This window comes from Marmota marmota, unplaced genomic scaffold (genome assembly GCF_001458135.2).
Source record: "Marmota marmota marmota unplaced genomic scaffold, marMar, whole genome shotgun sequence".
Lineage (NCBI taxonomy): Eukaryota > Metazoa > Chordata > Mammalia > Rodentia > Sciuridae > Marmota > Marmota marmota.
In genome coordinates, this window is record NW_026000016.1 from 9,966,815 (window position 1) to 9,977,916 (window position 11,102).

An 11,102-nucleotide genomic window follows, 5' to 3' on the forward strand; every position below is an offset into this window, starting at 1 on the left:
GAACTGGGTGGGTCTTATCAAAATTTCCACTTTCATGCAGATGCCCATTTCTCTATTCATCTTTAAGGGCTTGTATTTTAGTTGATGAAAATTTTTAGGACTGACCATTCTTATAAAAAAACAGAAGCAAAACAAATGGATAAGTGAGTTAGTGCGATTCTAATGCCAACACAGGACGTACACAGATGGGCTACGTGTTGTCTCATGCAGGCCTACATGACATTATCAGTAGCTTGCAGGATGACAAAACAAAATGCCACACATTCCGGGAACAACTCACTGCCCCAACTTGTTTGTCAAACAAATGAAAGGCATTTGAGGCTTTCAGATGCCTCTGCTGCCCAGCACCTTTGCACCCGGTGCCACACGCAGCTATTTCTATCCGGTACCTGGCGGGCTGCACAGAGCTCCTAGCTACAGTAGGACTAGGAAGTCTCGTCATTACAGGTTGGGTGACCCCAGAACACGAAGCAGCGATAGATTCACTTTACAAGCAATTGCCAAAGAAGGAACATTCATAAGGAGAGAGAAGAAAAGAAGCATTAAAGAAAGCATGGTTTCAAATTCAGAAATGTTAAATATTTTACCAAATTATTTGCTAATTACTTTAGAAAAAAAACATAAACGAACTCAAAAAGCAATTATAAACGTAGAAAATAAGAGGCTGCCCAAAGTAAATGGACTAAGTATAGCTACAGGGCTTGTAGATTTACTTTCATCTTTAGCATAAACCTCCTTGTTGAAAAAAGCAATTAAAAAAAAAAAAACCCAGCTGTCAGCAAATCAATAGATTATGCCCACATTTTAGAATGGTGTTCTCAATCTCTCTCTTTTTAAAAAAAGAATTAGTCTCCTCATATGCTGATCCATAATGGGGATGGTGGGGGGGGGAGCATGGGAGGAATAGAGGCACTTTAGATAGGGCAAAGGGTAGGGAAGGGATGTGAGGGGGCAATGGGGTAGGAAAGACGGTGGAATGAGATGGTCCTCATTACCCCAAGTACACGTATGAAGACACAAATGGTGTGACTCTACTTTGTGTACAACCAGAGACATGAAAAATTGTGCTCTATATGTGTGTTATCAATTGAGATGCATCCTGCTGTCATATATAATAAATTTGAATAAATAAATAAATTTTAAAAGTTCACCCCAAAAGAATTAGTATCCTCATATAAGCTACAGATATATCAAAGGAGTTTCACTGAGGTTATAAGATGCTAATTCTTCCTCTATTTACTGTCTTGCTTCCAAGGGCATCTGTTTCTTATTTTATACCAACAACTCTAAAATAATTTCTCTTAACAAACTGATGAGGCCTTTTGGGATGTCAATGCCCACAAAAACAATTTTTAAAAAATTAATAAAAATTTTCATTTGATTTGAAGCCATTATCTCTGAATGAATTACTTTGGGAAATTAATTCTGCACATACTGGAACATATTGCTCAAAAGAGACATCCTGTGATTTGGAAAGTCATCAAACTTCCAAGTAATTAAAAAAAAACATACTTGTTGACTATTCAAAAACAAAATGAATCTTTATCTTTTAGAGATAGTGAAATATTCATGGATGAAGTGATGTCTGGGATTTGCTTGAAAATAATACAGGAGGAAAGGGGGAGAGGATGGGGCTACAGGAGTTGACAATGGTTCACTGAAGTTGGGGGTTCATTATTTTTAAATCTACTTTCATGTTTTACATTTTAAATAAAACATGGAGACAAAAACCCAAATTGTATGGGTAAAATTCCTCGATATTTTTCAAGGAGCTACAATAAGTGGTGCATCTCATTACAAAGCTTGGAGAGATGGTAGTAGAAAAGGAAATCCTGAAAAACCAACTTCTCTGTGACTTCTTGGCCAACCTATCTCCCAATTGTCTCCTTGTTTAAAAAATAAGAGTCTTAATTGATGCCTTATAATTATAAGTAACAGTGGGTACATGCAACGTATTCACATAACTTGGTTATATTGCCTCATCTTTATCTAAAATTCTTTAAGTCTTCCCCCTCTCACCCCCACCAAGAGGAGACTTTACAGCCGAGGCCAAGCAATCGCACAGGAGACTCACGTGGTGGCAATGACGACTTCCTCAGTGGTTATGGGCTGGGTGTGAGACCTGTCCTGCAGGCGGCGCAGCCTTTGCTCCACGGCTGGGTTTCTCGAGCATCTTTTTGGGACATTTTGTTCCTCAAATGATTTCTCCATTTCCTAAGATTAGAAACACTGAGGAATCTTCTAAATCCAAGGAAAGGAAATCGGGCTAGTGAAATGTCTCTACTCTGTCCTCCTCTAAGATCCACAGGAGGGCAGAGCAATGAGAACCATGCATCCTCATCAGGAGTGAACGGGTCAAGCTGGGACAGCTGGGACAAAATCAGTCAAAGCATATGCTATAGTTTGGATCTGAAATGTTCCACAATGGCCCATGTGTTAAAGGCTTGGTCCCTCCAGCTTGGCACTATCGGGAGGTGGTAGGATCTTCAAGAGGTGGGTCCTGGTGGGAAGTTTTAGGTTATTGGAGGGAATGCCCTAAAAAAGGGATTGTGGGACTCATTCTCTTCCTCTCTGTCTTTCATCTCTGCTGCCATGAGGTAAGCAGTTTCCTCCACCACATGCTACCCACCATGATGTGTTGCTTCTTCACAGGTCCAAAGCAATAGGACAATTGATAACAGACTGGAACATCTGAAATTATGAGTCAAAACACACTTTTTTTCTTTTTAAGTTCATTATCTCAGGCAGTTAGTTGCAGCAATGAAAAGCTGACTAACACAGCATAGGAAGAGAACAACAGGTGGGCCAGATGAGGAGAACTTTAGGGCTCTCAGAGTGTGTGAAGTAGCCAGAGCCTTGAGAGTCTCCTTCTATAGGGGTTATGATTTCTAACCAAGTTTTTCTGCACATCTTACCCTGAAAAGCAGCCTCTTGGCAGCAACACTCAGTTTGGCTCGTTCATCTACCTTTTCTTCATCTGTAAAAAGCCGTGAAATAAAAACTGAACATCATTTCAAAATGTAAATATCTCTAGACCATTTTCCAAGATTGATCTGGAAATCCCTTAAAAAAAGCATAAGTGAACCAAAATAACTGGGAATATTTTCCTCTTAGGACTAGCCCATTTTTTCTGTTCAATAAAAAGAAACTAATTCCTAATGTAATTCAAACCAAACCTAACCATACCAAACTGTGTTCAGATTATATTTAACCAATGGAGATTCAAGCATAGATTTTATGAAAGGGATTTCTCTTATTGTTGTTCAGGAGCAAGTAACAAGAAAAACCTGCTTCTTGGGTTCAAATTAGTTGTTTCTATATTGTTTACTTTGTGATTTTCTTAACTCATCAAAAATAAGGAAACCCATTAAAAAATTTCTCCTAGGTTTTATTATATTCACAGCACATTTGCTTGAAAGTAAGAAATAAATAATTTCCATAGTCTTATTCTCCCCCCACAAAAAAGTAAAAAAAAAATCTTGTTTTTTAAATCTAATTTGGATAGGTCAGAAAGAAGGAAGAAAAAGGAAAACAGATACTTGCCTTCAACAGTTGGCATTTCTGAACTTGAAGTATACCTGGAAGAAATATTAGCAAATAATAACAATGAATTAGTGGTGGGATTGGAAGATCCAAATAAGACATCACATTAAAAGTTAAAATACAGATGCAATTGACCTCTCTTAAAGAATATCATCCTGGTAGCAACCCTAGCTGTGAATACACACACATATAGTTGTTAACTGACACTGTGGAAAGCGTGTACACAAAATCCCAGCCAAGTGAACACTTCATGGAGAAAACCCAGGATCACAAACAAGTTATTAAACGGGACTCATGATAAATTTTTGAGAAAACTATCATTTCTATGAAAGAACATATGATAACGTAGAAACTTAAATACATCTTACCCTGAAAATGAGTATAATATAATGAATATAAAATTCCTTTCTTATTTTCACTGACAACTTGGTCAATACTTAATTCAGATTCTACTTGAACAAGAGTGGAAAGAAGTTAAAAACCTCAAATGAAGAAAAATAATGTTTCTTCTTGCCATCTGAATGTAATTTAAAACCATATGGTGATATTGTTGAGAAGGTCAATATTTCTTTTAAAATATATTTAAGTAAGACAAATAAACATCCCTAATAGATTAGATAGAAGAGTAATAGAATCACCAACATCCTTTGTCAATAGCATCAGGACCATCAGGTTGGTAAAAATCCTGCATTCTTTATTTTACATTCCTATACGATGGAACTACACAGAGGCATGCCTACCTATCCGATTCCTTTCGTTCTGCTGAGGTTATAGGTTGAGTTCTAAATCGCTCAGAAGTTTTTCTACTTTCACCAGGAGAAAAATAGCGTCTTGGTTTCCGGGACCCTCTCTCCCGTTCCATACGGGTAGGCAAGCCAAGTCCTTCGGATGACTTCTCAACCCGTGATTGGCTTTTAGAATCACAGGGCAGAGATTACACAGCAGGGGAATGGGAAGACAGAAAGAGAATAAAGCAAACAAAGGTTTAGGCATCTCAGCGAGTCAAGGCACAGATTGCTAGACCCCTCTACATGCCTCTACCATGCACAGATGGAGGTGGAGCACTCCCGAGACCCATTCCTCCAGCTCCCCATTAGTAGGCTGAAGCAGAATGGTAGTTTGTGAGCCATTTCCTGTACAGTCTGCCCTGCACACACTTGTGAGCTAAGCTAACACGATTCAACGCAGTACACAACACAAGTTGAGAAGTGAGTCATTCTGCCATGGACGTGCAAGTGACACATCAGGAGGACATTTGCAACATCACCTACAGTTCAGGTTTCTTGTTGGCTCTGGCAGACTCCAGAAACATATTTCGGAGCTGGGCAACGGAGACCTTGGTGTCCAGGATGCTGGCTTCTGCACTGGGCCCTTCGGTCTTGGAACTCTGTGGCTCCAGCTCTCGCTTTGGAGCTGGGTCCTTACACCTCAAGGCCTGGAGCTGAGGGGGACCCGTGTAATCAGACAGCGAGCGGGTAAGGACCTTGTGCTTCTTCGGAGATGCTCCCTTTTTGCGACTGGTTAGTGTGGCCTCCTGGGACACAGGCTCACTCTGAACATACAAAACCATTTCACTTCGGCCCATTCTCTCAGCAGGCTGGAGCTGAACTTGAGGTTCCTTCTGAGATTCTAAGGAGACTGTGCTAACAGCAGGCTGCTGCCCCAAGTCTTCGTTCCCAGAGGAGGCTTTGTGACTGCTTGCAAGCCCATCCTCCTCCAAGGTCAAGAGTGTTTTCTGGTTTTTCTCCAGAGCTTCAGTGAAGAGCGTATCATCTTCTTCTTTAGATTCAGAAATATGAAGGACTGGGGCATCTCTTTTCTCATCTTCTAGAACCTTCGAGGTGGAAGGCTTTATGACATTTGGGGTGGCTGATCCTGCCCAGCTGCACTCAGATGTACTTTCTGGGGTTTCTGCGGTCACCAGCTTGACTGTGTGCACGGGGTCCACTGGCTGGACGTAGCCACGGCTCGGCTGTCTCACAGAGCTCACTGCTTTGCTTGCGACCCTATCGAAGGCTGAGTTTTCTGACTGAAAGGATAGGTAATGGACTGACAGCGGCTGATGTCTCCTCTGAGCTAAGGACTCTGAGGCAAGCTCAGGGCTGCTGCGAGCACTCTCCTCTTTCACCAACTTTTCTCTAACTTTAACTCTTTAAGAAAGAAAAGGGATTTAAGTTGCAACGAGCAGTAACTGCAAAGGGGAAGAGAGCATGCGTGGATCACAGATTACCAGTGAATGGAAATCAACTCAGAAAAAAAAAAAAAAAACATTGGGAAAAGCATGTGGCCTAAGGCAGAAATCCAGTATGTGCCACGTAAATGGTTTTGAGTTAAGTTTACAAATCTGCATACTTATGCCAGTGTACTGCGAAACTAATTCTACCCCCTGTAAAGCTGAGAGGGGTCAGATGCTGTCCTGGAGGAGATTGGGTTCCTTCTGACTAGATAAATACCTAGAAGCCACAGAAAAATCCATTAATGTACACCACTGGTATGCAGTTGGGAACTCTGAGGAAGAAGCCTTGAATCAGTAAGCTTTCTGCATGTTTACTACTATATGGACAGTGGGTGGGAATGGTGGGAGTGTTTCCAGATAACTACTGGCCACTGCAATTTCATTATCTCCTGGAAATGTGAGGGCATTTGTGATTATTTACTTTTTATGGAGCTCAAGATAGGATAATCACTTCTCTTTTGAAGCACTCAGGGAAACATTTACAAGCTTTTTCATGCAAACTATATTCATATATCATGCAGACAACAGTCATTCATTCATAAGACAGGTGACCAGTTCAGACATCCTTACTAACACTGCAGCACCATGAGTGTTAGGTAAAAGGCACATGTTGAGAGAGTTAATGAATTTCCCCTCTGCAATTGCTGTTAAGCCCTCACTTGAAGGCTAATCTAAAAAAAAGAAGGCTCCTCTGTTTCTAGAGTTATTTACAAATCTGAGAGCAAAACTGAAATCCAATTTAAAAGCCACAGACTTTTTCCCCATTACTGCAGAAGCAAACTAGCCAAGAGTTCTGGCTGTGGGGTCCTAAGAGTCTTGGGCAACTTACTTGCCCTTCTCAAGCCTCACTTGCTTTACCTTTTAAATGGGAATAATAGTGGAATGGGGATATAGCTCATCGGCAGAGTGCTTGCTGAGCACGTTCTGGGTTCATTCCCTAGCACCACAAAAGAAAAGAAAAAGAAAATAATAGTGATGTAATGTACATAGTATGTTATTTGCAAAACACATGGCTTAGTGTTCAGCAAAGAATAAACGTTTGGAAGTATGATCTAGTTCTTAATTTTACTTTTTGAAATACCATGTAGTGAGAAAGGGAAAACCATTCAAACTGATAATGGATTACTGATTGGCTCTGACGTTTAAAAAAAAGTAAAGAAGACATTTAGAGTGGGAGAAGTGATTTCTTGGGAAAATGTATAACTTTGATTTACTTAAAATGACTCAGCAAAAGTAATTATGATGCACACTTTACAGAAAAGAATGGTCCATTTAAGGACAAGTGTACCCTGATAAATATAAACACCTCTGTGGTTTTTAAGCAGGATATTGGTACAGATTCTTAAAAAAAAAGATACACATAAAAGGCAGTTATTATGAACAATTCGTGGGAAACAAACATTCTGAGTTATTATTTTTCTCAGAGACTAGCCAGTGTTGGAGGTTTTCATATTTATAACCTTTGTTAATCTTTTAAAAGGAGTCTGAAATGTGGTCAAGTTCTCCTGTGGAATGTGTGCTTCTAATCAGAGACAATCTGAATGTTGTCCTCAGCTGAGAACAAAGTCACTGTTAGAAACTCAGTACATGGGTGCTTTGTCCCTCCAATGACTTATTCATTCTTACTTCTTTTGCCTCTCCCTGCCCCCAGTCTTAAAAAATGAAATGACAGGGGTTTTTGTCTGCTTTTAAAACCACATGCCCTAAATTTACTGTTGAAAATTAACTACAAATGCCAGAGTTTAGAGACAAGGAGACATAAAACAAGGAGCCGGAGTGCTGGACAGAGAGGCTCTGGCAAGAGGAAACACTGGCCGGCTGTTCAGTGAGATTCCAAGGACCAAGGACTGCTTATGCACTCACTACTGCCCCCAAAAGGCCAGTTCTGTGTGAGTTGGTGAGAAAGGGGAAAAGCAAAAGGTATAGAAAAGATCCTCAGAGAGAGGGAAAGGAGGAAGAGAAACGCTATCAGCATGGATTAGGGTGATGCGAGGAGAAAACAATGATTTGAAAGTAAGTTCTTTTTGAACACATGGTTTTCAAATGCATTGCCACTAACAAGAGGGCAAGAGGAGAGTCAGCATTAGCTAAAGTGTGGAATAGCAAAGCCAAGTCCAAGGGAAAACAGAAAAGCATCCATTAAACATGAGCCACAAGTTTTACAACGTGAGATGTACCTGGAAGGCCAGTTGATAAGTGAAGGTGTGTCCCCTTCAGAATCTTTCTGGAGAAACCACTCATGTTTGAGCTTCCCTGTGCTACCATGTACAAAAAAACAAGACTTCAGATAATTTCTATTAAAATGTTAATAAATACATAGAACTTTATTATAACAGAACACTTAAAGGCATTTTTATTAGGTAAATAATAATCTTGGCTTTTGAAAATATGTAAGTACATTTTGGCATAGGGTTTATATTGGCTTTACAGAATTGCCAGGACATTTGGCTCTCTTCAAAGACCAAGAGATAGAAACAAATATATCTAAAGTCACCAGAGAAAGTGTATTTCAAGTAATTTTAAATTATTAGGAGAGAGTCTGTTAGAGTCATACTCTGCTTACGAATGCCAGGTAATTATCCACAAGAGGTTGAAGTAAAACATATAAGGCAACTTAAGCTCCATAAATGTTGAGGCACATTGGTAAATAGACAAATATAAAAAGAGTGTCCTTGCAAAACAACGAAAATGAATAAAATAAATAAAAACAAATTCAATGAGATCATATCTTTAGTTGTTATTACACATTTTGAATTCACCATTGGATAAAGCAATCAATACCACAGTTACAAATGCTTATTCAGGTCCATTAGACAAATGTTCATTGAACTCCCATCCTGTACAAAATACTGAATTATTTAAATAAGCTCTGAGAGGTAACAAACGTAAAAAGGCATCATCCTGGCCATTGAAATCCTTGCATTTTGTTAATATAGCCTGATGTACATATTCATTCCTCAAGCCTCAACCAAATACAATGCAAGGTAGAAAGTGATGAAATGATTATGAGAGGATGAAAATATTTTAGAGAACTCTTAGGCAAGGAAATCCTTGGGTTAACAATGTGAAATAAGTCAGAGGAGGAATACTCCCTTAAGATGCAGAAAGAAAAAATGGAAATTCTGCATGCTATTTTAAAGTTTACTGGCTCAATACCTCATGCACTTATCTGCAAGAGTGTTTAAATAGTAGGCTGGAAACATTGCAGCTCCCAACAATTTCCAAAAGAGTAGAATAAGAATTATAATTAACTCAATTTTCTAAAATCATTTTAGTTTGGTTCAAGGTGCCAGGCAAGAGCCCATCACTGGAGTTATATAGCTTGCTGTGGCCACTGAACTCTGTAGTATTCTACACTTGGAGTTAGCTGCTTCTCAGTAACATCCTTCAGTCTCTCTCCACCCAAACCTGTCATTCTACCTCCTGATTCCCAACATTACAACAGTCTTATGCAAAGCAAACAAAAATTAAGATGTATGTACATTTTCTTTTCCAATTGGACTCTCAGTGTTTGTTGGAACCTAGGAAAAGTTCAGCCTATCGTCTGCAGCTAAGAAAGGAGGCAATGCAATGTAGGACAGAATGCAGAGTGAAAAAGGAACAACACGTCAATGCTTTTGAAAACAAGCAAGTTAGTATAATCAGACTGATTGCAAGGCTCAATAAATTTTTGAATAAAGGAATGCTTTGAAAAATGTGAACTGCTCTCCAATTTTTTGAACACAACCTTCAGGGACAAGAATAAAACTTAGTATCACCATAAAACATTATCAGGGGCTTACTCAAGAATAGGTTGGGTCAGCATTTATAAAATGAAAATCATATACAGAAAAGGCTGGGGGTGGGAGACTTACTAGAGTCCATTCATTCATTAAAACTCAGATATGGAACTGGCCAAAAAACAATAACTATTACCAGGGCTGTGAACACTGCAAATCTAAAATGTTATATGTAATAAACACACAATGTATATAAGAAGAAATAAACAATTTTATGTGAAGGCATCCTGCCCAGAACCTGGTGAGTCCATCCAAACACTGGTCTCCTCTGTTTTTTTTTTTTTTCCCTTCAAAGACAACAGAGCACTGCAAGTTTATGAGTTTTAACGAGATGATATATTTAGAAACTCCATTCTGAAGTCATGTGATTTTAGTAGGCACAGGTCATGCCTCACCAGGAGGGTTCACATTGGCTTAAGTAAACTTCAGGCAGGAACGATTTAGAACATTTCTCCAAGTAAGGCTTTCAGGACTCATGAACCTGGGGGAGGTTTTCCACCACCCCAAACAGAAAAGAAAGCAAGGAGGATGAGGAGAGATCTAAGTTAGTTAAACACTCCTGGTGCATAGGACACCTGGGGTACTTCTATCTACTCTCTCATACAAAATGGTCAACCTCAGTTGTACCAGCAAAGCTGGATGCTGATGGTCACCCCCTTATCTCCCAGCCTTCTCTATTGGTTCCTCCTTACCACCCCCCGACCAGAGAATCCTCAGGGTGGTGTCCTTCCCTCCTCACTTCTCCATCAACAATTGAAGCCTAGATCTAGCTTTCAGTCTATCAAGGATCTTCTATGTTTATCTCCATGTGATCTCCCACCCATGAATTCCAGACTCCTGGATTCAACTGGATACTTGATATTTTGAATATCTAATACAGACATTCTAATACCTAAGAGAGACATAATATAGACATCTTAAGTTTTACATGTGCACAGACTTGGGGTAAAGTGGTAAAGTGCACCTACTTAATGTGCAAAAGATCCTGAGTTCCATCTCCAGCAACATCACCTCCAAAAATATGTAGCATATCTAGAAAATGAGCTCTAGAATTCCCTCCAAACCAACATGTACTGGAGTCCTCCCTAAATCAGTGAATGGCCAAACAATGGAGACTAACCTTTGCCTTCTCTGTTTTTTTCCACACTCCACATCTAAGTCATCAGCAAATGTGTAGGTTACCCTCAAAACATAAGCTCATCCCACTACCTCTGCTGCTATTATACTAATTCAAGCCACCACCATCCTTCACCCCAATTGCTGAGATGACATAATTATTCTACCTATTTTCATCTTTGCCTATCTATAATTTAGCATCAACTTAGCAAACACAATAATTCCTAGAAAATGTAAGGTATATTGGTCATTCCTCATTTTGAAACCATCATATGGCTCCACCTAGCATTTACGGTAGAACCCAAAGCCCTCACAATGGACTCCAAAGCCTTCCCTGATCTGCATCACCCACATCCATATATCTCACTGACCTCATCCCCCTCCCCCAACACCCCCACCACCACCCACACTCGCACATGCCGCACATG

The 11,102-nt window shown here is 39.7% G+C and overlaps 1 protein-coding gene across 28 annotated transcripts in view; it reads right to left on the minus strand.

Moving 5' to 3' along the window:
• The window catches only part of Svil (supervillin), a 225,470-nt gene that overhangs the window by 59,715 nt on the left and 154,653 nt on the right, over nt 1-11,102 (minus strand). For 17 of the 28 annotated variants that reach the window (XM_048809128.1, XM_048809125.1, XM_048809127.1 and 14 more), the window contains 7 exons: nt 7,957-8,037; nt 4,815-5,693; nt 4,284-4,454; nt 3,544-3,578; nt 2,916-2,977; nt 2,075-2,214; nt 390-485 (listed from right to left, as the gene is read on the minus strand). In XM_048809128.1, the coding sequence (XP_048665085.1) occupies nt 390-485; nt 2,075-2,214; nt 2,916-2,977; nt 3,544-3,578; nt 4,284-4,454; nt 4,815-5,693; nt 7,957-8,037 (1,464 nt within the window). The remainder of the gene's footprint in view (nt 1-389; nt 486-2,074; nt 2,215-2,915; nt 2,978-3,543; nt 3,579-4,283; nt 4,455-4,814; nt 5,694-7,956; nt 8,038-11,102) is intronic. The other 11 variants (XM_048809120.1, XM_048809135.1, XM_048809138.1 and 8 more) reach the window with 7 other exon arrangements.